At 48.8% G+C, this 23,396-nt stretch overlaps 2 protein-coding genes across 2 annotated transcripts in view; one reads left to right on the forward strand and one right to left on the reverse strand.

Annotated features, from left to right (window-relative positions):
- The window catches only part of LOC126052340 (zinc finger CCCH domain-containing protein 11A-like), a 95,777-nt gene that overhangs the window by 39,624 nt on the left and 32,757 nt on the right, over positions 1-23,396 (reverse strand). The window lies entirely within an intron of this gene.
- LOC126052353 (zinc finger CCCH domain-containing protein 11A-like) overlaps positions 1-23,396 on the forward strand; it is a 46,009-nt gene that overhangs the window by 9,502 nt on the left and 13,111 nt on the right. Inside the window, exons 4-6 of the mRNA XM_049832904.1 lie at positions 8,684-8,749; positions 9,338-9,838; positions 10,498-10,571. Coding sequence (XP_049688861.1) covers positions 8,684-8,749; positions 9,338-9,838; positions 10,498-10,571 — 641 coding nt within the window. The remainder of the gene's footprint in view (positions 1-8,683; positions 8,750-9,337; positions 9,839-10,497; positions 10,572-23,396) is intronic.

The raw sequence follows: 23,396 nt of genomic DNA on the forward strand, positions 1-23,396 counted from the left end.
AGCGAGGAAGGCTTCCCCCTCGCTGCTTCCCTCCTCCTGCTCTGTTGTCAGCCTTCACTGTCCCCGGCCTAGGCTCTTTCCGTGGAGATGGGGTTTGGTGTACGCCATGGTTTCTGTAAATATTTTATTCTTCCCTGTTAGAATCATTTAGGTTGGAAAAGACCTTCAAGATCATTGAGTCCAACCATCATCCATGCCCACTAACCCATGTTGTGGAGTACCTTGTCTAAACCACTTTTTTACCTTCAGGGATGGTGACTCAACCACTTCGCAGGGCAGCCTATTCCAATATCTGACAACCCTGTCAGTAAAGAAATTTTTCCTAGTATCTAGTGTAAACCTCCCCTGCAGCAACTTGTGGCCATTTTCTCTCGTCCCATCTGCGGCCACCTGACAGAAGAGACCAGCACCCACCTCACTACACCCCTCCCTTCAGGTAGTTGTACAGAGCGATAAGGTCTCCCCTCAGCCTCCTCTAAACAGCCCCAGCTCCCTCAGCTGCTCCTCACAAGACTTGTGCTCCAGGCCCCTCACCAACTCGGTTGCCCTTCTCTGGACACGTTCCAGCACCTCCATGTCTTTCTTGTAGTGAGGGGCCCAAAACTAAATGCAGTACTCGAGGTGCGGCCTCATCAGTGCCGAGTACAGGGGAACAACCACCTCCCTGCTTCTGCCAGCCACACTATTTCTGATACAGGCCAGCACGCCGTTGGCCTCCTTGGCCACCTGGGCACACTGCTGGCTCATATTCAGACGGCTTCAACCAGCATCCCCAGGTCTTTCTCTGCCGGGCAGCTTTCCAGCCACTCTTCCCCAAGCCCGTAGCGCTGCATGGGGTCGCTGTGACTGAAGCGCAGGACCCGGCCCTCGGCCTTGTTGAACTTCATACGATTGGCCTTGGCCCATCGACCTAGCCTGCCCAGATCCCTACCCTCAAGCAGATCGACCCTGCCTCCCAACTGGGTGTCATCTGCAAACTTGCTGAGGGTGCACTCGATCCCCTCGTCCAAATCGTTGATGAAGATATTAAACAGAACTGGCAACAATACTGAGCCCTGGGGAATACCACTTGTGACCAGCCCCCAGCTGGATTTCACCCCAGTCACCACAACCCATTGTGCTCGTCCATCCGGCCAGTTTTTCACCCAGTGAAGAGTACACTTGTCCAAGCCATGAGACGCCAGCTTCTCAAGGAGTGTGCCGTGAGAGACAGTGTCAACGGCCTTGCTGAAGTCAAGGTAGGTAACATCCACAGCCTTTCCCTCATCCACTAGGAGGGTCACCTGCTCAAAGAAGGAGATCAGGTTGGTCAAGCAGGACCTGTCTTTCGTAAAGCCATGCTGACCAGGCCTGATCCCCTGCTTGTCCTGGACTTGCCATGTGAGCGCCCTCAAGACAAACCGTGCCATAATCTTCCCCAGTAGCGGGGTCAGGCTGACAGGCCCGTGGTTCCCCGGATTCCCCCTCTGACCCTTTTTATAAATGGGAGTCACATTGGCAAGCCTCCAGTCCTCTGGGACCTGCCCTGATCGCCGGTAGACGATGGAGGCGGGGGGGGGGGGACGACGACAGAGGGTCCCGGGGGGGCTCCCCGCTGCTCGCCACCCCGCCGCGGAGCAGTAGAGACGCGGGTCCTCCCAGCCGCCTCGAGCGGCCTGGTCCGCCAGCATCCCAGGGCTCCTTGCGCGCTCCCGCCCTGCTTCGCGGCTTCCGGTGGCGGCGGCGGCAGCAGCAGCCATAGCCATGGCGTACCGCGGGCAGGGCCAGAAGGTGCAGAAGGTGATGGTGCAGCCCATCGTATCCTTCCTGTGGCGGGGGGGGGGCGGTCTGGCGGGGGCGGGGGCCTGGGCTAGGCGGGCAGGAGCTGCTGAGTGCGGCCGGGAGGCGCCGAAGGGCCGTGTTGCCGAGGACTCGTTGCCGTGCTGCGTCCTTAACGCTCCGCTCCAGAACCTCATCTTCCGCTACCTGCAGAACGTGAGTACCGCCGGGCTGCCGCGGCTTCGGCCCCGTGTGCGAGGAACGTCCCGGTGCTTCTTGCGCAGGGCCCTTCGAGCCGTGTGGGGAGCGGGGCGGCACGCCGGATGGGTCTTTCCGAATTCAGGATGGGGATTTTGGAGCCGGTCTCGCTTGAACTGAAGAACTTGCTGTCGTTGCGATCCGTGAGAAGAACAGCTAGTTCCGAGTTGGGCATTTTCCCTTCTCACCTTAAGGAGTTACCTTTGTGAGAGACGTTTGCTCTTGCAGTCAGGTGTGCAGGGATGTTTTCCGTGACAGCCTTAAAACCTGTGCTGTTGCGTGTTTCCAGTGAAGGCAGAGAGGATTTCCAAAATAGTCTACCACCTTAAAAATTACTGAGGACATAACTGAAACCATGTGTAAGAGTTACTGCCTCGAGTGTTACAAAGGTATCGGCAGCAAGGAGTTCTTAATGCACAGGAGAGGACAAAATTGTGTGGAGTGTTTATGTTCCTGTTGTGCTCTCCCCCTCCATTGTTTTGCAGAGGTCCAGGATCCAGGTGTGGCTTTATGAGCAAGTGAACATGCGGCTAGAAGGCTGCATCACTGTGAGTATCAGGATCTCTTTGGATTGGGTGTTTTGTGGGTTGCTCTTCAAATTTATAAGACTGTTTCTTCCTGTCAGGAAAAACTAGCGTGGGGGGTGCCTCTCCAATTAATAGTCTTAATTGTCCAGCCCACGTCAGCACAGCTCACGATAGTTTGTGTCGTTGTTGCTGAAGTTTAGAGCAGGGCACGTAGCTCAGCGGCGGCTTTTGTTGCTGATTTTTAGGGCTTTGATGAATGTGTGAACTTGGTGCCGGACGACGCAGAGGAAATTCACTCCAAACCAAAATCAAGGAAACAGCTGGGTATGTCAGTATGTCTGTGTAAGCCGAGCGATGCCTGAAACCGGGCTGCGTGAGCCTTCCCCGTAGCAAGGCTTTAAAGCATGAAAGGTGTGAAGAGGGTTGAGTTTGGAGTACAGTGAGCGGATACGGGCTAGGTCTCGGTTCCTGCTGTTTCTTGAGCTGGTGGTTTTGTTGAACGTGAAGGAGAATGAATTTGCCTCTGCCTGAGACGAATCTTTTTCTTTCAAATGTGTGTAACAACGGATGGGCTGCGCTGCACTTTTTCTGCAGCCCGGGTGGCTGGAGGGGTCCAGTCAAATTCCTGCCAGCTACGTCTAACACGGGTGGCCCTGAACAATTCTGACACTTGCTGTGTCATCTCTGAGTCAAAGCAGGTAACCATCTGAGTGGCGGTATTTGATATTTGCAGTCTGCTGGCGAGGATAAATAGCAGCCTCTGCTAAGTGACGTGTGGGCTCTTGGAGGGGACAGAGTGCTGTTGAAACAGCAAGCACAGGAATGATCAGTGATTCAGCTGATCAGGCAGAACAGATAGACTTGAACAGATAGGCTTGAACAGATTGGTTTGCCTCTCATTTTAAGATAGGATGTCCTAATTCAGGTCCCTGAAGTGGCACATCTTCAAGTAGAGGTGGTCCAGCCAGCAAGGGGCGGCTGTGCCCTGTGGCTGTGGTGAGGGCTGTGACTCTCAGATCACGAGGAAAGCTGACCCCGACTCAGGGGAGAGGAGGCTGAGATAGTTGTCTGCTTTAAGCTTTGCTTTCATGCCTGGCAACCTTGCGGTTGTTGCTCAGAGAAGGTCTTGAGTGTTGTAACCACCAGGCTCGGCACATGCCCCCAGTCAAAGTTTAGACAGTATTTAACAGGTAGAGTTGACTGAAACAACTGTAAGGAGTGGAAATTCTGGCTATTCTGCTTCAGCTGTGGACAACTTGGCTTCAGATTCTCATCCAGAGAATGAGATGTGTTAGCAAGAGCTTGTCCTGCGCTTCAGACGACATGATGGGTGGTTTGCATACGCATCATAGTGCAGCATTCTCTGTGTAACTAGTGACACCGAGGGCGCTGTCAGGCTAGTGGAGTGCGGTGACCAGCAGGTAAATCATCAGCAGCTGTCTGCGTCTGGGGTAAGGCTGACGGATTGACAAGGGGGATGAGAACACGTAGTTCCTGGGGCTCTGCCTTCCTTGTGATCTGACTGTCCTAATCAACAGGGGGGGCGTTAAGCATCTTTAATATTTTTGTAAGCGATTAAAGGCACAAAGCAGAGCAGCAAGAGAGACTGCCCAAGTGAAATACTTTGTGCTTTATAACCCGCAAGTACCCACAGGTAGGGGCAATAATACTCCTCTCGTGCGTTAGCTGGGGTACAACAAAAAAGGTTAGACCGGGGAGTAGGACTGTTTCTCCTTTTTCACTTACTGATACCTTTCTTTAGGGTTACTTTGAAAAAGACGATTTGACTGATCGAGCCGTCAGGAGACTTTCCGTCCAAGAAAGAGCGAAGGCAGCTCTTACGAGGACTGGAGGAAGTCCCTGCTGAGAGCGAACCCTTCGAACCTGAGCTCGTTCTCAGACGGTGTCGATTATGTCCAAGCAAGGGGACGACTGCTACTTCTATTTCTATTCCACCTGTGACAAGGTATGTTTGGGCTGCTTTTGCTTTGGGGTTTCTTGTTGAGTTTTTAGGAGAGGAGGGGGCGGAGACATCCAGATGTCTGTTAACTTAAGAAGCAGTTAGATTCTGCTTCCAGTTCTACTAGCATGGATAATTTTTGAGGCTGTACTCTTTTAATTTCCTCTTTGTGGGTTTCCTTTTGGTTACAGGGAGACAGCTGTTCCTTCCGCCACTGTGCGGCTGCTCTGGGAAGTGAGAGAGTGTGCAGGCGGTGGCAGGAGGGTCGCTGTTTCAAGCCTACCTGCAGATTGAGACACATGGAAGTCGATGTGAGTGTTTGCCTAAAGATGTGTTCTCCAACTAAATCCCTGAAAGCATTTTTCCTTGCTGTCGGCAGACTGAATGTGCTTGTACGTGCTAGATTTACTTGCTTTCAAATGATACTGGTTTCTGTTACTTGGAGGGGGGTGGGAGGAAGTTGGGGGAAGAAAAATCAATTTCTGAGGTATACCTCAGCAAGACATTTTTGTATTAGGTGCTGGCGTTGTTCTGACGTCTTGGGGTAGCACAGGGCGGGGAGGGAGAAGATGGGAAGGAAATAAGGCTCTGAAAGAGAACTTGAGATAGATTCAAGCTAGGCAATTCAAGGCATTTTTCCCCTCTGAATAATCCCAGTATTTTGCACATTGTCTTAGTTTAACCCACCCTGAACTGATGTGTGCGAGCCCGCGACTTCTCCAGCGGAACGACAGGAAAGCTAGATAATATGTAGTAGTTACAGCTTACGCAAGCTTTGTCGATCTGCCCTGAAATGCTTTCAGTGATAGACTGCCCTTGGGAATGATGTTTCCGCACTTCACTGCGATAGCCCTGTCTCTGGCATGACGTGTAACTATGTCTCTTAGCAAGCCTAAGGCGAGTGTTACCACGAGCTTTTCTTTCTTTCTGTCTTCAGAAAAAGCGCAGTGAGATTCCTTGCTACTGGGAGGATCAATCAGCTGGCTGTGAGAAATCCAACTGCGCGTTCCGTCACACGAAAGGATGCTATGTTGATGGGCGCTTCTTCCCGCCAAGCAAAAGTGAGTTTCTTGGGTCCTTTTCCTTTAAGCATGAAAGAATTAATTCTGAATATTACTTCGGAGTGGGTACAATGCCGTAGAAGGCATCAAGTAACTGCTCACTGATGAGTGTAGGGAGAAGTGTGCAGTCACAGGCTCTCAGCTAAACGGACTGTAATTCTGGTGTTTAATTTTTTCTTTCATGCTCAGCTTCTCTGTGCTTTGTGTGATCTTTGCACTTCAGGTGGCTTTCCCTTCATTTCATCCTTTCTGGAGGGTAGGGTGGTGAGATGAGTGTGTGAAGGGAAGCCGTTGTTCCTAGTGTGTTCGTAGGGGTGGGGAATAGGAAACTCTGAATTCAGCAGCCAGGTGGGTTGTCTACCTTATCTACCGTATCTAGACAGTGAGTGCAAGGTTGGGGTGACAGTTTTACATGGCCAAATGAGAGATGGTCCTCGTCTTCCTCTAGCTACGCTTCCAAGTCCACCTGAGCCTGCAGAAGATGATGTGAAAATGGCTCAGGCGTCACTGCAGCAAAACAAACTTTCTGTCCAGTCAAGTCCCACTCCGCAGCTGAGGGGGGTGATGAAAGTGGAAAGCTCTGAAAAGGTCCCAAGTCCTACACATCCTCCAGCCAGTTGTAATCAGTGCTGCAGATGACGATGAAGATGGGTACTTTTTGCTTACTGAAGGCATTTCTACTGGAGGTGAATGTATAACTTCACAGAGTGCCTGAACTGTGTCGTGTTTAAAGCTACGGACGAGAGTCCGGAGTCTTAAATATTTTTTTCCCCGGTATAGCTCTCGCTTATATGAGCCTGTCAAGTCAATACAGCTGTTTAAAAAACACCTCCCGCACAGTTGCTTGTAGTTAAGAATACGAACAGAATATGAACCGTGGACTGAAACGTCGTTGTACGAGCTACATGAACATGAAACGCCTTGTATAATCCCTGCTCCATAACTGAAGAGGTTTTATTTTGGACTTTCAGAGCAGCTTTCTGAAGAAGGAGGTGAAACTAAAACACCTGTCCAGCAACCAGCAACACAAGCCCATAGTGGATCGCGGATAATTTCCACTGGGAAACGCAGGGCTGATACAAAGCAAGGTATTCTAGCAGCTGTAGTAGGATGGCTTGGAAGGAGAACTTGACGATGAACTCCAAAGTGATATGTTCTAAATCTACAGTAGAACATCGGGTAGCTGGATGGAGTCAGTTATTTCCACGAGCTCATTCCTGTCTAATACTGTCGTGTGTCCCTTGGGTCAGACAGGTCAACTCCTCCTTGTAGACTTTTGTAAAACAAAAGAGAGCCACAGCGTGGAGTTGAAATGCCTGCAAATGTGTCCTTTCAAACACTGTGGGAAGAAGCCATGTCTAATGGAATCTAATATCGTGTAGATGGATTAAAACGCTTAAAACTGCAGGTTTTACTCTGTAGGGTGGGAGGAGGGGTGAAGAAGGGTGCCAATCGCTTACCAAAATACCCATCCGTTCTATGGCTTTTTGTCCTGGTGGGGAGTGTTGAGAGGGTTTATTTGGAAGACTTTGGAAGGGTTCTGAGCTGTCAGAAGCTTGAGGATGTGTGCTCTTCAACATGTGCCTTTAGGCCTCAGCTTCATTAATGATTTTCTGTTTTCAGAGGACAATTTAAATTTTGGAATAAAAACACTTGAAGAAATCAAATTGGAGAAACTAAAGGAAAAAACAAAAAGCCAAGGTGGTGAGTTAATATCCCCTACTTGTAGTGACTACTATTGTTTCCATTTCATGGCTCCTTAACCAAAAGGTTAAGTAATAATTAAGATAATTCAGACACGTTAGCCTGCTGGTGCTGCCTTTTCTAATGGAAACCATGCTTTTAGGCTTCCAGGCCCTGGTTTGATTGCAAATATTTGGCATTTGTAGGTGCTCAGTTTGTTGTGTTGCAGTAAAAGATCCAGAAGGGGTTTTTATCAGCCTGACATTAAGCCGTAGCTCATCATGTATTACACCACCTTACAGACCCTCCAGTGTGCTTAATTGGACTCTCATGTTCCTGAAGTTGAGTGAGATTTGTGAATGAGCTAATGTGTCGACAGCACGTGGCAGAAGTAGCGGTTGGGTGAAGTGCAGTAGCAGCAGAGAGAGAGGCTAATGTCAATACGAGTGTCAGTATGCAAATAAGGGGATAACTGGGAAAACCAGGCAGTAATGCAAGGGCAGACCTATAGAAGATGGTATTATACAAGTAGCCAATTTTTGAAGCGTTGACCAGGCTGACGGTGGCTCTTGCGGACAGTAGCGTGATACGAGTCTGTGTATAAGTGGTGGTGTTCAGATCTGCACAAATTCCTTTGAAAGGCAAAAACCGTGTGGCACTACTACTACGCGTAGTCACTCGTTTCTGTGGTTTGGCTACCAGAAGAGTGCCTTTTGCTGGGACGTGGGCTAGAAGGACAATGCTCTTAGTGGCTACTGGTTTCTGTGCAGTGAAGAGATTATTCTTTGTCTTAGGGGAGGAGCCTGTGATTCAACTGAATCTTAGCGAGAGGATGGGAAAACGGAAAGCCTCCATAGGTAAGAGCTTTTTGTGAGGCGTTGTTCAGGTGCCCTCATCTAAACGTGACTATGTTGAAGGGTATTTTTGCTGCATGCCGGAGGAAAATACATTTTGGCAGAGATGTGTATTGACGGCAGGCAGAAGTGGCAAATTTGGTTATCAGCTGAAAGGCAAATCTAAGAAAAGATCCCCGGAAGCATGGAAGTTTGTGGCTGACTGTTCTAAAACCCTCCTGCAGAGAAACGTTCTTAAAGTATTGCTTGTTTTCTCTCTTTCTGAAGCTGGTAAAAGTGTCCTTCCGTTAAAGCGCAAGCTTGCTGACAGGCTGGGGAAGAAGACAGAGGTTCTGGAGAGTGCTGACAAAGCACCAAAGAGAGGTATGGCTACTAAGCAGACATCTGGATTTGATGCACAGGTTTTCTGTTTAGGTTTGCTGTTTGTCCTTTCTTCTAGTGGTTCTTTGTGCATGTTGGTTGCGGGCTCAAGGTAGCTCTGAATCCCAGTGAAGTGATGGCTCTCATTGCAAAATGCGATTTATGTGAACACCAAATGGAGATTTATGCAGCCTGCCGAACTTTTTCTGTTCTCTCTTGTAGTTCAAGTCCCCAGGTCTCTGAAGGAGAGGCTAGGACTGCCCTCTGAACAGACCAGTACAGAGACAGGTAAGAACTGGGTATTAAGTATGCTTTCCCCTTTTGTCTTTCCATGAGCTTCCATACAGCCCTAAAAGTGAATTTAAAAAACCCTGCCTGATTCCTCTTGCTTGAGTGCTGAAGCTGTCCTGTTTAGCCACTGTCAGAGATCTGCCTCGGGGGCGGGGGGGGGCGAGGGGGTGTGTTGTCCACTCGTGCCTCATCAAAGTTTCCGCTTGAAAACTGCTGTGAACCGTCAGAAGCTGCAGTATGCTTACGCACAAGTAGGACAGAAGCACTGCCAGGAGCAGGAGTTTGAGATGCGAACAGAGAGACAACGGTCTGAGAAAGTAACAAAATAAAATAGACTAATGCTTTTTGTGTTGCCACTCTCACCGGATAGCGCTAGTTTTCAAAATACAAGTGGCTTAAAGGAGGAGAATACCGTGCAGAATGGTGCTGTCCTAAGATGCCTTCTTGGGATCACGCAAACCTAGTTTTCCTTAGTACTGTGACAGATTTTGGAGACTTTAACTATTGCTTTTCTCTCCTTAAATGTTGGTGCTTCTCTTTTTTTTTTTTTTTTTTTTTTTTTTTTTTTTTTGATGATGATGACAGAGAAGGCTGCTAAGCCGGCAGGAGAGATTCATGTGAAAACATTGGAGGAAATTCGACTTGAGAGAGCTCACCAGAGACGAGGAGAACCTCAAGTGAAACCCCAGACTGAAGGACGTTGTAAAACAGAAGATCGCAGCTTGGGGGCAAGACCTTCCCCTGCAGTTCGTGTCAAAACTTTCTCAGGCTCCCTGGCTGAAAAAAACCACAAGCGATTGGAACGAAAGAAGCAAAAAACAGAAGAGTTTCCTACCGAGACAAAAGTTGAGAGGGAACCCAAGAAGCAGAGCATACTTGCTCCGTCTGTGCCCAGCCAAGTGCGCCCGGCAGAGCCGTCACGTAAAGCCAAGCCAGCAGGAGAAGTGCGTGTTAAAACCTTGGAAGAAATCAAGCGGGAGAAAGCTCTGCGGATGCAGCAGAGTGGAGGAAAAGTGCCAGCTCCACCGGCACAACCTGAACCTGCCCCAACAGGGAGGAGGATGTTACGGATCACAAAGCTAATAGGTAATAAGGTGATTTGATACCTGCCCTGGTGAAGCACTTCCCCTGTCAAGCAAATTCAGTTTCCTCAGGTTTTGCTTTGCTTTTTCCCTCTGCATATCGTAGAGGGTAGAAGAGTTTAAGGCTACAAAGTCAGAAGGCAAGGCAGTGCCAGAATATGCAACCATATTATTTTCCATGAATCACGTGATAGCTTTCTGTATTTCCCACTGGAAAATTCTTCCACTGAGGAGCTTTGTAGCCTAGTTTCTTGCTTCTGTTTTTTCTGCCATCCGCTTGTGGTATGGGATCTTCCCTGGGCTGAATCCAGGCTTACCTTCCTCTTTGGCATATGTGTTGTTTGATGCAGTTATTGATGTATCTATGTTTGCAAAGCATGTATCAACTTCTTAATGTGAGGGCCAGTTTTTGTCAAAATTGGCAGAGCACTAAAGCTATCGTTAAGATTATATAAGCCACCTAAAAAGAGAATAGTGCGATTGAGGGAAGGAGAGCTCGAACGGTGCAGGGATTGCTTACTGTAGCCTTTCCCTCTGTCCCATTATTAGACGTGAGGAAATAAACAGAACAAGGAAACAGAGGTAGCCAGGATTCTTTATTTCTGCTGTTGACAAAATGATGATCTTTTTTTTTTTTTTTTTTTTTTTTTGCTTGTTTTGAAGCACCTGGAAGAGAAGAAAAGAAGATAGTGGAATTGAGCAAGCCTTTTCCCAAAGCTGTCTCTGCACCTGCAGAGGTGAGTCCTTTGTGAAGACATACATCTATCTATTCATACAGTTTTGGATACATTTTGTTATGTTTTGTTTGTAACTGGCTGCATGCTCCCAGTTTGAGTGTGTTCCTACCTTTCTGCATTTGGTAAGCGCTGCAGTGCTGTCGCAAGTCCTGTCACTCCTTTGAATAGGATTTCCAGACAATGTGTTAAACCCCAAGCTTTGAATTAATCTTATTATACCTGACAGTGAATAAGAAACCCTATTAGCACCAGATAAAATCTGCAAGGTTAATGTTTTTCGTCTCCGTGACTTTATCTGTGAGACTGGAAGAAGGAGATCTTAAAATCCTGGGCTAAGAACTTTAATAGAAAAGGCTAGAGGTTTGTATTAGAGGAAATGAGTCTGTCAGGGAATGCTGTCTTGGGGGAGCTTGTATGGCTTCCTGTTGCTGAAAAAGAATGTAATAGATTACAGCTAGAGTCTTCTGCTCTATTGAAGAAGCTTGCTGTGTTGGGAAGTGTAGGCTTTTGAAACTATTTCCATAGCAAAGCATGGATCTTGTCACAGGGAACGTTTTATGGGGAAAAATGTCAGGTCTGAATAGTATTAACATGCTCTGTTCCACATGGAGCTGTTTCAGAGGGATTGCTACTGAGATTTTCTTAATGAAATCTCCATAGATTTTTGTCCTCTTAGTCCTCTTCTATTGTTTCCCTGTAGCCCTCTGATCAGAGTGCAACTAATTCTAAAGTTCAAGTGAAGAGCCTTGAAGAGATAATGTGGGAGAAGCGGCAACTGAAGCAACGCCAAGAAGAGAAGCTTCAGAAGGAAGCAGCTGCTGTGCTGTCTCCTACTGAACAGGCAATCAAGGATAGAACTCCAGCATCAGGGAGTCCTGAATCCAGTGTGGTTTCAGGGTCAGCTTATCAGCTTCCAAAGAGGATATTGGTGAAATCTCCAGGAGATGGGGTTGAAAGCCCCGGAAAGGGTGCTGCCGTATCACCAGGGAAAGGGGCAGCCCAACTTCTGGAATGGAAAGCTGAAAGTAAGTGTTGACTGTACGTTAAAGAGTTACTTTAGGTCATGCTTTGAAAGAAAGGCAGAGGGTGACAATTTTCACGTTGTAACTCTGGCTCCTTTTTGTAATTTCTTTGCACCTTCTTATGGCTTGTTGGTAAACAGAGTTTACGGTGTGGAAAATACTGCTGAGAATCTGGGAAATGGCAGTGTACTTGTGCTGGCTAAATACAATTAACTAGAAGGGTTGTGGTGCTGTTAAGAGAACCTGTTTGTTGTTTTTTTTTTCCTGAGGCAGAGCAAGACTGTATCAGTTCTCTCTTCCTTTTACTCTAGCCAAACCGAAGGTGTGCCTGAAGCCTTTGGATGGGAAAGCCACCTCTCCCACAAAGCAGCCACTGAAACGTAAGGCAGCCGAGAGTCATCCGTCTGCCGTGGCGGCTGTGAAGCCACTGAGTGCCACTGGTGGCGATACAAAGGAGCCTTCAGCTAAAAAAGCGGCTGTGGTAAGGAGAGCGGCTGAGGCAGTAGTGGGTCCCTAGTAAAATTTATGCCCAAGTTGTAGCCTCCTCTTGGAGAAAAGATGGAAGACTGAAATGTTCTACGGGTCTCCGTTCCCTTTTAAATCCAAAAGTGGTCGACAGGACGCTCGTAGTACCTTTCTGCTCTTTACGAGGTGAATGGCAGTGTTTACATAATGCTCTGCTATGTCCCTTAATTGCTGCGTTCTTTAAGAAGACCCAAGGTCGTTAGTAAACGTTAAGGGAATGCTAACTTTTCTTCAGGTGTGCCCTGGCTCTGTATTTTGGTTAAGGCTCAGCAGTGCCAGAGGAGAAGCAGCGGAGGAAGAATCTGCAAAGCAGTCTTTGACCTGTGTATCATAAAAACCATCTTGCTTCTTCCTAGGCCCTTGTTCTGGCTTTGCCAGAGGACAGCCTCTTCTCCATAGGCGGGAGAGGAAAACCCCAAACCAGGTAACAACCACAACTTGTTCTTTCGCTTCATCAGTGTGCCTTTCACGTGAAACGAAGGTTGTTGGTCTTTTTTTTCACACGTGGAAAAATGAGAGTTTTGAGATAATTCATGCTAAAATCCAGCAGAGGAAAAACTCGTCTGAAATAATAAGTTTCTAGGAGCTGGCTGGACTGCTTATCTAGATCCTTGTCTGAAAATGCTGCAAGTTGGTACAGCTTTTCAGTGGCTTCTTGGGTTTTCTGAACGCCTGCGGAGGTTGACTTGGTCACCATTTTGCAGTCAAATTAGTAAAGGTGGCAAAGTGCCTCTGGCGACAAAAACGGAACCTTCTTTGCCAGACCCCAGATGCTGTGTCTTCGCGGATAAATCCCCAAACTGCAAAATGTACCTGCTGATACATTGGACTCTAGAAGCAGCCCCAGGTTAATTGAATAACAATCCCTGCGTAAGGCTGAGGGGTAGGAGGGATTAACTACCATTTTAAGAGCTGGTTTGCAGAAAACATCTCTCTGCTTAAGGAATGTCATACACTGATTTGCTCTCTTTCTTGTTCTTCCCAGTCCTGAACTGCATCCTGGAAGCCCGGCAGACTCTGTGGCACCGTCAGAGGTCTCAAGCTCAACCTCAGCGTCCTCAGGAGTAGCTGTAAAGAAACGCCGGTTGAGCTCCACAGGGGCCTGGGAAGCCCCCTTCTCTGTAGAAGACAACTTTCAGAAGTTTCTTTGGGAGATCTCAGGAGGCAAACTAGAAGAGATAATTGACGTGTACCCAGATAATGATGAGGATGACTTCTTCATGGAAATTGGTGAACTGATTGATGGCTGAAAATAAAGAAAGAAATAAATGGAAACTGATTCTTTTGTTGGATACCCAGAGGTGATTCTTTTTCTAGCTGAGGCTTTGCAAGGAGTCTTAAAGCACAGGTGAACTGGTAGACATTGGGAGTATCTGCACGCAGTTGTCTTAAGATTCCCTGCTGGTCAGACATGCGGTCTGAATTTGTGACCCTGCAGAAGACAGCTGAGACTGGGGTCTATTGTGTACCCTGCCACCAGGGATCGTTTTCCCTAGCAGCTACCTTTTGAATCATTTTCTTAAAGTTTTGAAGAACTTGAGTCTCTTCCTACGAGGATTTGTGAAGGTGGGGCAGCCCTCAGGCACTTGCTGCTGGCAGAGGAAAAATCGGTTGTCGGAGTGGATTGTCAATACTTTCTCTTTGGAAGAAAACACTTGCGTGCTTTGATAGTCCACTGTGCTGTCTTTGTTCCTAGAGGAAAGGTCTGAAACCAAAACTGAGCAAACTGCTGTTCCGGCTCCAGAAGGGTCACCCAGCCCCAAGCTGCTGACGCTTTATCCTGCCGAAGGACTTTCTCCCTCTGAACCTTCTGCCAGCATGGGTCGGTCAGTTGTGGACTTTGGGAGAGAGGAAGAGCGCGCAAGAGCCCGGCGAGGAAGGCTTCCCCCTCGCTCTTCCCTCCTCCTGCTCTGTCGTCAGCCTTCACTGTCCCCAGCCTAGGCTCTGTCCATGTACACGGTGTTTGGTGTATGCCATGGTTTCTGTAAATATTTTATTTTTCCCTGTTGTGCCCGTATTGTCCTGAAGGTCCTATATTAAATGTAGCCTGTTCTCCTTTGCCTTCACCGGTAGTTGAGCTGTTCCCCATGACAGCAGTTAACAGCGTTTTTACCGAACCCTGGCACAGGAAAGGTGCGGGTGTGTGCTCTGTCTGTGGGGCGTCCTTAATACTCGCTCCAGAACCTCATCTTCCGCTACCTGCAGAACGTGAGTACCGCTGGGCTGCCGCGGCTTCGGCCCTGTGTGAGAGGAACGTCCTGGTGCTTCTTGCGCAGGGCCCTTCGAGTCTTGTGGGGAGTGGGGCGGCACGCCGGATGGGTCTTTCCGAGTTCTGAACTACCTGAGTGGTGGTATTTATTATTTACCACCTGCTGGCGAGGATAAACAGCAGCCTGTGCTAAGTGACGTGCTTGTGCTCTTGGTGGGGACAGAGTGCTGTTGAAACAGCGAGCGCAGGAGTGATCAGTGATTCAACTGATTGCGCTGAACAGATAGGCTGAATTTGTTGCTGGGTGGCCGGTTGTCTCAGGGTGAAAGGTAGTCTAGAGATAATTTTCTCTTGCTGTCGCTTTTCATCTAAAAATGGTACCCTTCCAAATGGCTGCAAATTGACTCTTTCTGAGATTTACTAAAATGCGTTAGTGAGGAAGCTGAATCGTTGTATTAAATTGCTGCCAGGCCCCAGCATTGACTCCAGAAATGGAAAAAGAATGAGCGTGTCTTATTTAAGTATGCCTGTGTCGCCCAAGAGTAGATGTAGCACCTTTAGCAGTCCCCTTGGTTTGTAATTGATTCCCGATGCCCATTTGAACACGGAGGAGGAAAAGCTGGTGGACAGAGTGAGCAATAGAGGAGAGCCGCCCGCTAAAAATACGAGAAGGAAGGGGTTATACATTAAGGGAAAGCCACTACATTAAAAATTGGTGCTGTCTAAAAATTTGTTGAGGATTTGGGACGTGCAGGTACCGCTACAGCTGCGTGTGCTGCAGTCATGCCTGTTGGCACTGAGCAAGATGGAGAGAGCTTCGTTACTGAATGCAGTATGTTGAAGCACTCGCTGTTGCCTGGAAGAAGAGCAAAGACTTGCATTGTGTGGAACTTTGGATCTGTGGTTCACCTGGTGTGCCATATCTAGAACAAACAAACAAAAAATGAGCCGTGGCAAGCCAGGTACTCATCTGGGGACAGTGAGTCTTTGGTGACATCTGCAATCAGAGCGTTGTGTGTGATGGGCCATGGCTGACAGGCAGGGGTCATAGCTGGAAGTGCTGTAGGGGAGGGTGACTGTGCCTGTAACGTGTCTGTGTCAGCCGTCTCCCTGGACAGGGGGTTTAACAGTGGTAGTTGGATGTATGTTCCCAGCTCTCACGTTGGCAGTGACGGTGTGGCCGAGCCAGCGGGCTGTTTTTTCAGCTGGAAGAAGAGGAGCGATGGACTGCAACTGTGCCTGGGTAAACAAGAGCTGTCAAAGAGATTTGCCATAGACGTGGGTTGTTGCAGCTGCAGCAGTAGCGGATTCTGGAGCATCTGGAGAAGGTAGAGGGAGTTTTCTTTGTGCAAGTGATACCGTCCAAAGCCTTTTGATGCCAGAAATCAGTAGAAACACATCTGTTGTCTGGAACTTCTCAGTCGACCCCCCGTATAGCGGCGAGGCCAGCAGAGGCAACGGTAAGTCGGCGGCTAAGCGCTAGACTGAGGCGGGCCGGGAGGTTCCCGAGGCCCAGGAGCCCCGGGGAAGAGTGGAGGGATTGTGCAGAGCCGGCGGCTCTCCTGAGAGAGGCTGTGGCGGCGCGGGCGTTGCCGGGGGCGACCAGGCCGTGGCAGTTTGTGCGGCAGTTGGTGCAGGCGGGGCGCAGCCCCCGTCTTCCTCCTCCAGGCTCGAGAAGGCTACTTGAGCGGTGGGCATCGGCCTGGAGGGAGACCCAGGTATGGTTGCCGCTCGGGTAAAAGCTGTTTTTAGGAAAAATGTGGCAGCGCAGACAGCGGTCCCGTGTCAACAGGCAGCTGTCCATGTCTCTGGCTGCAGGGAGTGCCTGAGTCTGTCACTGATGGTGGAGGGCAGCGGGGACAGCTCTTGTGTGAGTTGTGACTGGGTGGATGATCTGCTCAGCCTGGTGGCAGAGCTGAAGGAGGAAGTGGAAAGGTTGAGGAGTGTCAGGGAGTGTGAGAGGGAGATAGACTGGTGGGCCCACACCCCGCCATTCCTGAGGCAGAGGCAGCAGATGGAGGGTCTGCAAGAAGCGGAGGTTCCCCTGCCCTCCTGCCACCAGACAGGAGGGGACCTAAGAGATGGAGGGGAATGGATACAGGTCCCTGCTCGGGGAGGCGGGCAAGTCCGCTCCTGGTCTCCCTCACCTTCCAGTTGCCCCTGCACAACAGGTGTGGGGCTCTGGAACTTGAGGACCAGGCCAGTGAAGATCGGGGTGTAGATGAAGTCCTATCTAGGGAGGTGCCTAGGCTCAGTTGGGCAGCCTCACGCATTCTCACATCCTCTGAAAAAAGAAAAAGGAAGGTAATTGTCAAAGGCAACTCCCTTCTGAGGGGGATAGAGGGCCCAATATGCAGACCTGACCCACCCCACAGGGAAGTCTGCTGCCTCCCTGGGGCCCGGGTAAAAGACATTAGCAGGAAACTCCCTGGTCTGGTTTGGACCTCTGATTATTACCCATTGCTGGTTGTGCAGGTTCGTGGTGATGAGATTGCAGGGAGAAATCCAAAAGCAATCAAAAGGGACTTCTGGGCACTGGGACGATTAGTGGAAGGATCGGGAACACAGGTAGTGTTTTCCTCAATCCCTTCAGTGGCAGGGAAATACACTGAAAGGAACAGGAAAACACACCTGGTTAATATGTGGCTTGGAGGCTGGTGCCATCCGTGGAATTTTGGTTTTTTTGATTGTGGGGAGGTTTACATGGCATTGCGCTTGCTAGCAACAGATAGTTTCCAGCTATCTCAAAGGGGTAAAAGAATCCTCGCTCATGAGATGGCCGGGCTCATAGAGAGGGCTTTAAACTAGGTTCAAAGGGGGTAAGGGATAAAACTAGGTGCACCAGAGATGAGCCTGGGGGCAGCGTGCTGATGTTAGGGGTGGATTCTATAACCCAGCTCAAATGCATCTATGCCAGTGCATGCAGAATGAGCAATAAACAGGAGGAGCTGGAAGCCATTGTGCAGCAGGACAGATATGGCTTAGTCGCTATCACAGAAACATGGTGGGATGACTCCCATGACTGGAGTGCTGCAATGGTCTCTTCAGAAGGGATAGACAAGGTAGAAGAGGTGGTGGGGTGGCTCTCTGTGTTAGGGAATGTTTTGACTGTACAGAGCTACACGATTCTGATGACAAGGTAGAGTGCTTATGGGTGAGGATGAGAGGGAAAGCCAATAAGACAGATATTGTGCTGGGAGTCTGTTACAGACCACCCAACCAGCTTGAAGAGACAGATGAATTGTTCTACAAGCGGCTGGCAGGAGTCTCAGAATTGTGTGCCCTTGTCCTCGTGGGGGACTTTAACTTTCCAGACATCTGCTGGAAATAGAATACAGCAGTGAGTAAACAATCTAGGAGGTTCCTGGAGTGTGTGGAAGATAACTTCCTGACACGGCTGGTGGGTGAGCCGACCAGGGGAGGAGCCTTGCTAGATCTGTTGTTTATAAACAGGGAAGGACTGGTGGGAGGTGTGATGGTCGGGGGCTGTGTTGGGCTTGGGGACCGTGAAATGATAGAATTTTCAATTCTTGGTGAGGCAAGGAAGGTGGTCATCAAAACCACCACGATGGACTTCTGGAGGGCAAACTTTGGCCTCTTTGAGGTACTGGTTGAGAGAATCCCTTGGGAGACGGTCCTGAAGGGTAAAGGGGTCCAGGAGGGATGAACATAAGAAGGAAATCTTAGTGGCTCAGGACCAGGCTATTCCCATGAGCCGCAAGTCGAACCGCCAAGGAAAATGACCAGCCTGGCCAAACGGGAAGCTCTTGCTAGGTGTCAAGAAATAAAGGAGAGCTTATCATCTCTGGAGGAAAGGGCGGGCAACTTGGGAGGGGTACAGGGATCTTGTTAGATCATACAGAAAGAAAATTAGAAAGGCAAAAGCTCAGCTAGAACTAAGTCTGGCCACTATTGTAAGGGACAACAAAAAATGTTTTTACAAATATGTTAACAGTAAAAAGAATCCCAAGGAGAATATCTATCCTTTAATGGATACAGAAGGGAATGTAGCAACCAGAGATGAGGAAAAGGCCGAGGTACTTAATGCCGCTGCTGCCTCAGTCTTTAATAGTGAGTCCAGTTATGCTCGGGGTACTCCAGCCCTTGAGCTGGAAGGTAAGGATGAAGAGCAGAACATACCCCCCTTCATCCAGGAGGAAATGGTTAATGACCTACAACACCATCTGGATACTCACAAATCTATGGGACCTGATGGGATCCATCCAAGAATACTTAGGGAACTGGCAGAGGTCCTTGCCAAGCCACTCTATCATCTATCAGCGATCCTGGTCGTCAGGGGAGGTCCCAAAGGACTTGGAGGCTTGCTAATGTGACTCGCATTTATAAAAAAGGTCGGAGGGAGGATCTGGGGAACTATGGGCCTGTCAGCCTGACCCCAGCACTGGGGAAGATTATGGAATGGTGTCCTGGTTTCAGCTGGGATAGTTAACTGTCTTCCTAATAGCTGGTACGGTGCTATGTTTTGAGTTCAGTATGCGAAGAAAGTTGATAACACTGTTGTTTTCAGTTGTTGCTCAGTATTGTTTAGACTATAGTCAAGGATTTTTCAGCTTCTCATGGCCAGCCAGGGCACAAGGAGCTGGCACAGGACACAACCAGGGCACCTGGCCCAAATTGGCCAACGGTGTATTCCATACCATGTGATGTCCCATCCTGTATAGGAACTGGGAAGTGGGGGGGCAGGGAATCGCCGCTCGGGGACTGGCAGGGTGTTGGTTGGCAGGTGGTGAGCAATTGCCCTGTGCATCATTTCTACATTCCAATCCTTTTATTACTACTGTTGTCATTTTATTAGTGTTATCTTTATCATTATTAGTTTCTTCTTTTCTGTTCTATTAAACCGTTCTTATCTCATCCCACTGGATGGGGGGGGGGAGTGAGTGAGCGGCTGCATGATGCTTAGTTGCTGCCTGGGATTAAACCACAACAAACGGTTTGTCTTGAGAGCACTCACATGGCAAGTCCAGGACAAGCAGGGGATCGGGCCTGGTCAGCATGGCTTTACGAAAGACAGGTCCTGCTTGACCAACCTGATCTCCTTCTTTGAGCAGGTGACCCTCCTAGTGGATGAGGGAAAGGCTGTGGATGTTACCTACCTTGACTTCAGCAAGGCCGTTGACACTGTCTCTCACGGCACACTCCTTGAGAAGCTGGCGTCTCATGGCTTGGACAAGTGTACTCTTCACTGGGTGAAAAACTGGCCGGATGGACGAGCACAATGGGTTGTGGTGACTGGGGTGAAATCCAGCTGGGGGCTGGTCACAAGTGGTATTCCCCAGGGCTCAGTATTGTTGCCAGTTCTGTTTAATATCTTCATCAACGATTTGGACGAGGGGATCGAGTGCACCCTCAGCAAGTTTGCAGATGACACCCAGTTGGGAGGCAGGGTCGATCTGCTTGAGGGTAGGGATCTGGGCAGGCTAGGTCGATGGGCCAAGGCCAATCGTATGAAGTTCAACAAGGCCGAGGGCCGGGTCCTGCGCTTCAGTCACAGCGACCCCATGCAGCGCTACGGGCTTGGGGAAGAGTGGCTGGAAAGCTGCCCGGCAGAGAAAGACCTGGGGATGCTGGTTGAAGCCGTCTGAATATGAGCCAGCAGTGTGCCCAGGTGGCCAAGGAGGCCAACGGCGTGCTGGCCTGTATCAGAAATAGTGTGGCCGGCAGAAGCAGGGAGGTGGTTGTTCCCCTGTACTCGGCACTGGTGAGGCCGCACCTCGACTACTTGGTTCAGAGCTGGGGCTTTTTAGTCTGGAGAAGAGGAGGCTGAGGGGAGACCTTATCGCTCTCTATAACTGCCTGAAGTGGGGGGTGTAGTGAGGGGGTGCTGGTCTCTTCTGTCAGGTGGCTGGAGGTGGGATGAGAGGAAATGGCCTCAAGTTGAGGCAAGGGAGATTGAAGTTGGATATTAGGAAAAAAATGCTTTACTGACAGGGTTGCAAGACAATGGAATAGGCTGCCCAGGGAAGTGGTTGAGTCACCATCCTGGAGGTATTCAAAAAGCACGTAGACGGGGTACTCCAGAACATGGGTTACTGTGCATGGATGATGGTTGGACTTAATGATCTTGAAGGACAATTTAAATTTTGGAATAAAAGCACTTGAAGAAATCAAATTGGAGAAACTAAAGGAAAAAACAAAAAGCCAAGGTGGTGAGTTAATATCCCCTACTTGTAGTGACTACTATTGTTTCCATTTCATGGCTCCTCAACCAAAAGGTTAAGTAATAATTAGGATAATTCAGACACGTTAGCCTGCTGGTGCTGCCTTTTCTAATGGAAACCATGCTTTTAGGCTTCCAGGCCCTGGTTTGATTGCAAATATTTGGCATTTGTAGGTGCTCAGTTTGTTGTGTTGCAGTAAAAGGTCCAGAAGGGGTTTTTATCAGCCTGACATTAAGCCGTAGCTCATCATGTATTACACCACCTTACAGACCCTCCAGTGTGCTTAATTGGACTCTCATGTTCCTGAAGTTGAGTGAGATTTGTGAATGAGCTAATGTGTCGACACCACGTGGCGGAAGTAGCGGTTGGGTGAAGTGCAGTAGCAGCAGAGAGAGAGGCTAATGTCAATACGAGTGTCAGTATGCAAATAAGGGGATAACTGGGAAAACCAGGCAGTAATGCAAGGGCAGACCTATAGAAGATGGTATTATACAAGTAGCCAATTTTTGAAGCGTTGACCAGGCTGACGGTGGCTCTTGCGGACAGTAGCGTGATACGAGTCTGTGTATAAGTGGTGGTGTTCAGATCTGCACAAATTCCTTTGAAAGGCAAAAACCGTGGGGCACTACTACTACGCGTAGTCACTCGTTTCTGTGGTTTGGCTACCAGAAGAGTGCCTTTTGCCGGGATGTGGGCTAGAAGGACAATGCTCTTAGTGGCTACTGGTTTCTGTGCAGTGAAGAGATTAGTTTTTGTTTTACGGGGGGAGCCTGTGATTCAACTGAATCTTGGCGAGAGGATGGGAAAACAGAAAGCCTCCAGAGGAAGAGCTTTTTGTGAGGCGTTGTTCGGGTGCCCTCATCTAAACGTGACTATGTTGAAGGGTATTTTTGCTGCGTGCCGGAGGAAAATACATTTTGGCAGAGATGTGTATTGACGGCAGGCAGAAGTGGCAAATTTGGTTATCAGCTGAAAGGCAAATCTAAGAAAAGATCCCCGGAAGCATGGAAGTTTGTGGCTGACTGTTCTAAAATCCGCCTCCAGAGAAACGTTCTTAAAGTATTGCCTGTTTCCTCTCTTTCTGAAGCTGGTAAAAGTGTCCTTACGCTAAAGCACAAGCTTGCTGACAGGCTGGGGAAGAAGACAGAGGTTCTGGAGAATGCTGACAAAGCACCAAAGAGAGGTACAGCTACTAAGCAGACATGGGGATTTGATGCACAGATTTTCTGTTTAGGTTTGCTGTTTGTGCTTTCTTCTAGTGGTTCTTTGTGCGTGTTGGTTGCGGGCTCAAGGTAGCTCTGAATCCCAGTGAAGTGATGGCTCTCATTTCGAAACGTGAACAGCAAATGGAGATCTATGCAGCCTGCCGAACTTTTTCTGTTCTCTCTTGTGGTTCAAGTCCCCAGGTCTCTGAAGGAGAGGCTAGGACTGCCCTCTGAACAGAGCCGTACAGAGACAGGTACGAACTGGCTATTAAGTATGCTTTCCCCTTTTGTCTTTCCATGAGCTTTCATACAGCCCTAAAAGTGAATTTAAAAAACCCTGCCTGATTCCTCTTGCTTGAGTGCTGAAGCTGTCCTGTTTAGCCACTGTCAGAGATCTGGCTCTAGGAGGGGGTGTTGTCCACTTGTGCCTCATCAAAGTTTCCGCTTGAAAACTGCTGTGAACCGTCAGAAGCTGCAGTATGCTTACGCACAAGTAGGACAGAAGCACTGCCAGGAGCAGGAGTTTGAGATGCGAACAGAGAGACAACTGTCTGAGAAAGTAACGAAATAAAATAAAGTAATGCTTTTTGTGTCGCCCCTCTCACCGGATAGCACTAGTTTTCAAAATACAAGTGGCTTAAAGGAGGAGAATACCGTGCAGAATGGTGCTGTCCTAAGATGCCTTCTTGGGATCACGCAAACCTAGTTTTCCTTAGTACTGTGACAGATTTTGGAGACTTTAACTATTGCTGGGCTCTGCTTAAATGTTGGTGCTTCTCTTTTTTGATGATGATGACAGAGAAGGCTGCTAAGCCAGCAGGAGAGATCCATGTGAAAGCACTGGAGGAAATTCAACTTGAGAGCACTAATAGGAGACGAGGAGAACCTCAAGTGAAACCCCAGACTGAAGGACGTTGTAAAACAGAAGATGCCAGCTTGGGTGCAAGACCTTCCCTGGCTGAAAAAAAACACAAGCGATTGGAACGAGAGAAGCAAAAAACAAAAGAGTTTGCTACCAAGGCAAAAGTTGAGAGCGAACCCAAGAAGCAGAGCATACTTGCTCCGTCTGTGCTCAGCCAAGTGCGCCCGGCAGAGCCGTCACGTAAAGCCAAGCCAGCAGGAGAAGTGCGTGTTAAAACCTTGGAAGAAATCAAGCGGGAGAAAGCTCTGCGGATGCAGCAGAGTGGAGGAAAAGTGCCAGCTCCACCGGCACAACCTGAACCTGCCCCAACAGGGAGGAGGTTGTTACGGATCACAAAGCTAATAGGTAATAAGGTGATTTGATACCTGCCCTGGTGAAGCGCTTCCCCTGTCAAGCAAATTCAGTTTCCTCAGGTTTTGCTTTGCTTTTTCCCTCTGCATATCGTAGAGGGTAGAAGAGTTTAAGGCTACAAAGTCAGAAGGCAAGGCAGTGCCAGAATATGCAACCATATTATTTTCCATGAATCACGTGATAGCTTTCTGTATTTCCCACTGGAAAATTCTTCCACTGAGGGGCTTTGTAGCCTAGTTTCTTGCTTCTGTTTTTTCTGCCATCCGCTTGTGGTATGGGATCTTCCCTGGGCTGAATCCAGGCTTACCTTCCTCTTTGGCATATGTGTTGTTTAATGCAGTTATTGATGTATCTATGTTTGCAAAGCATGTATCAACTTCTTAATGTGAGGGCCAGTTTTTGTCAAAAT

Source organism: Accipiter gentilis, chromosome 29, assembly GCF_929443795.1.
Source record: "Accipiter gentilis chromosome 29, bAccGen1.1, whole genome shotgun sequence".
Lineage (NCBI taxonomy): Eukaryota > Metazoa > Chordata > Aves > Accipitriformes > Accipitridae > Astur > Astur gentilis.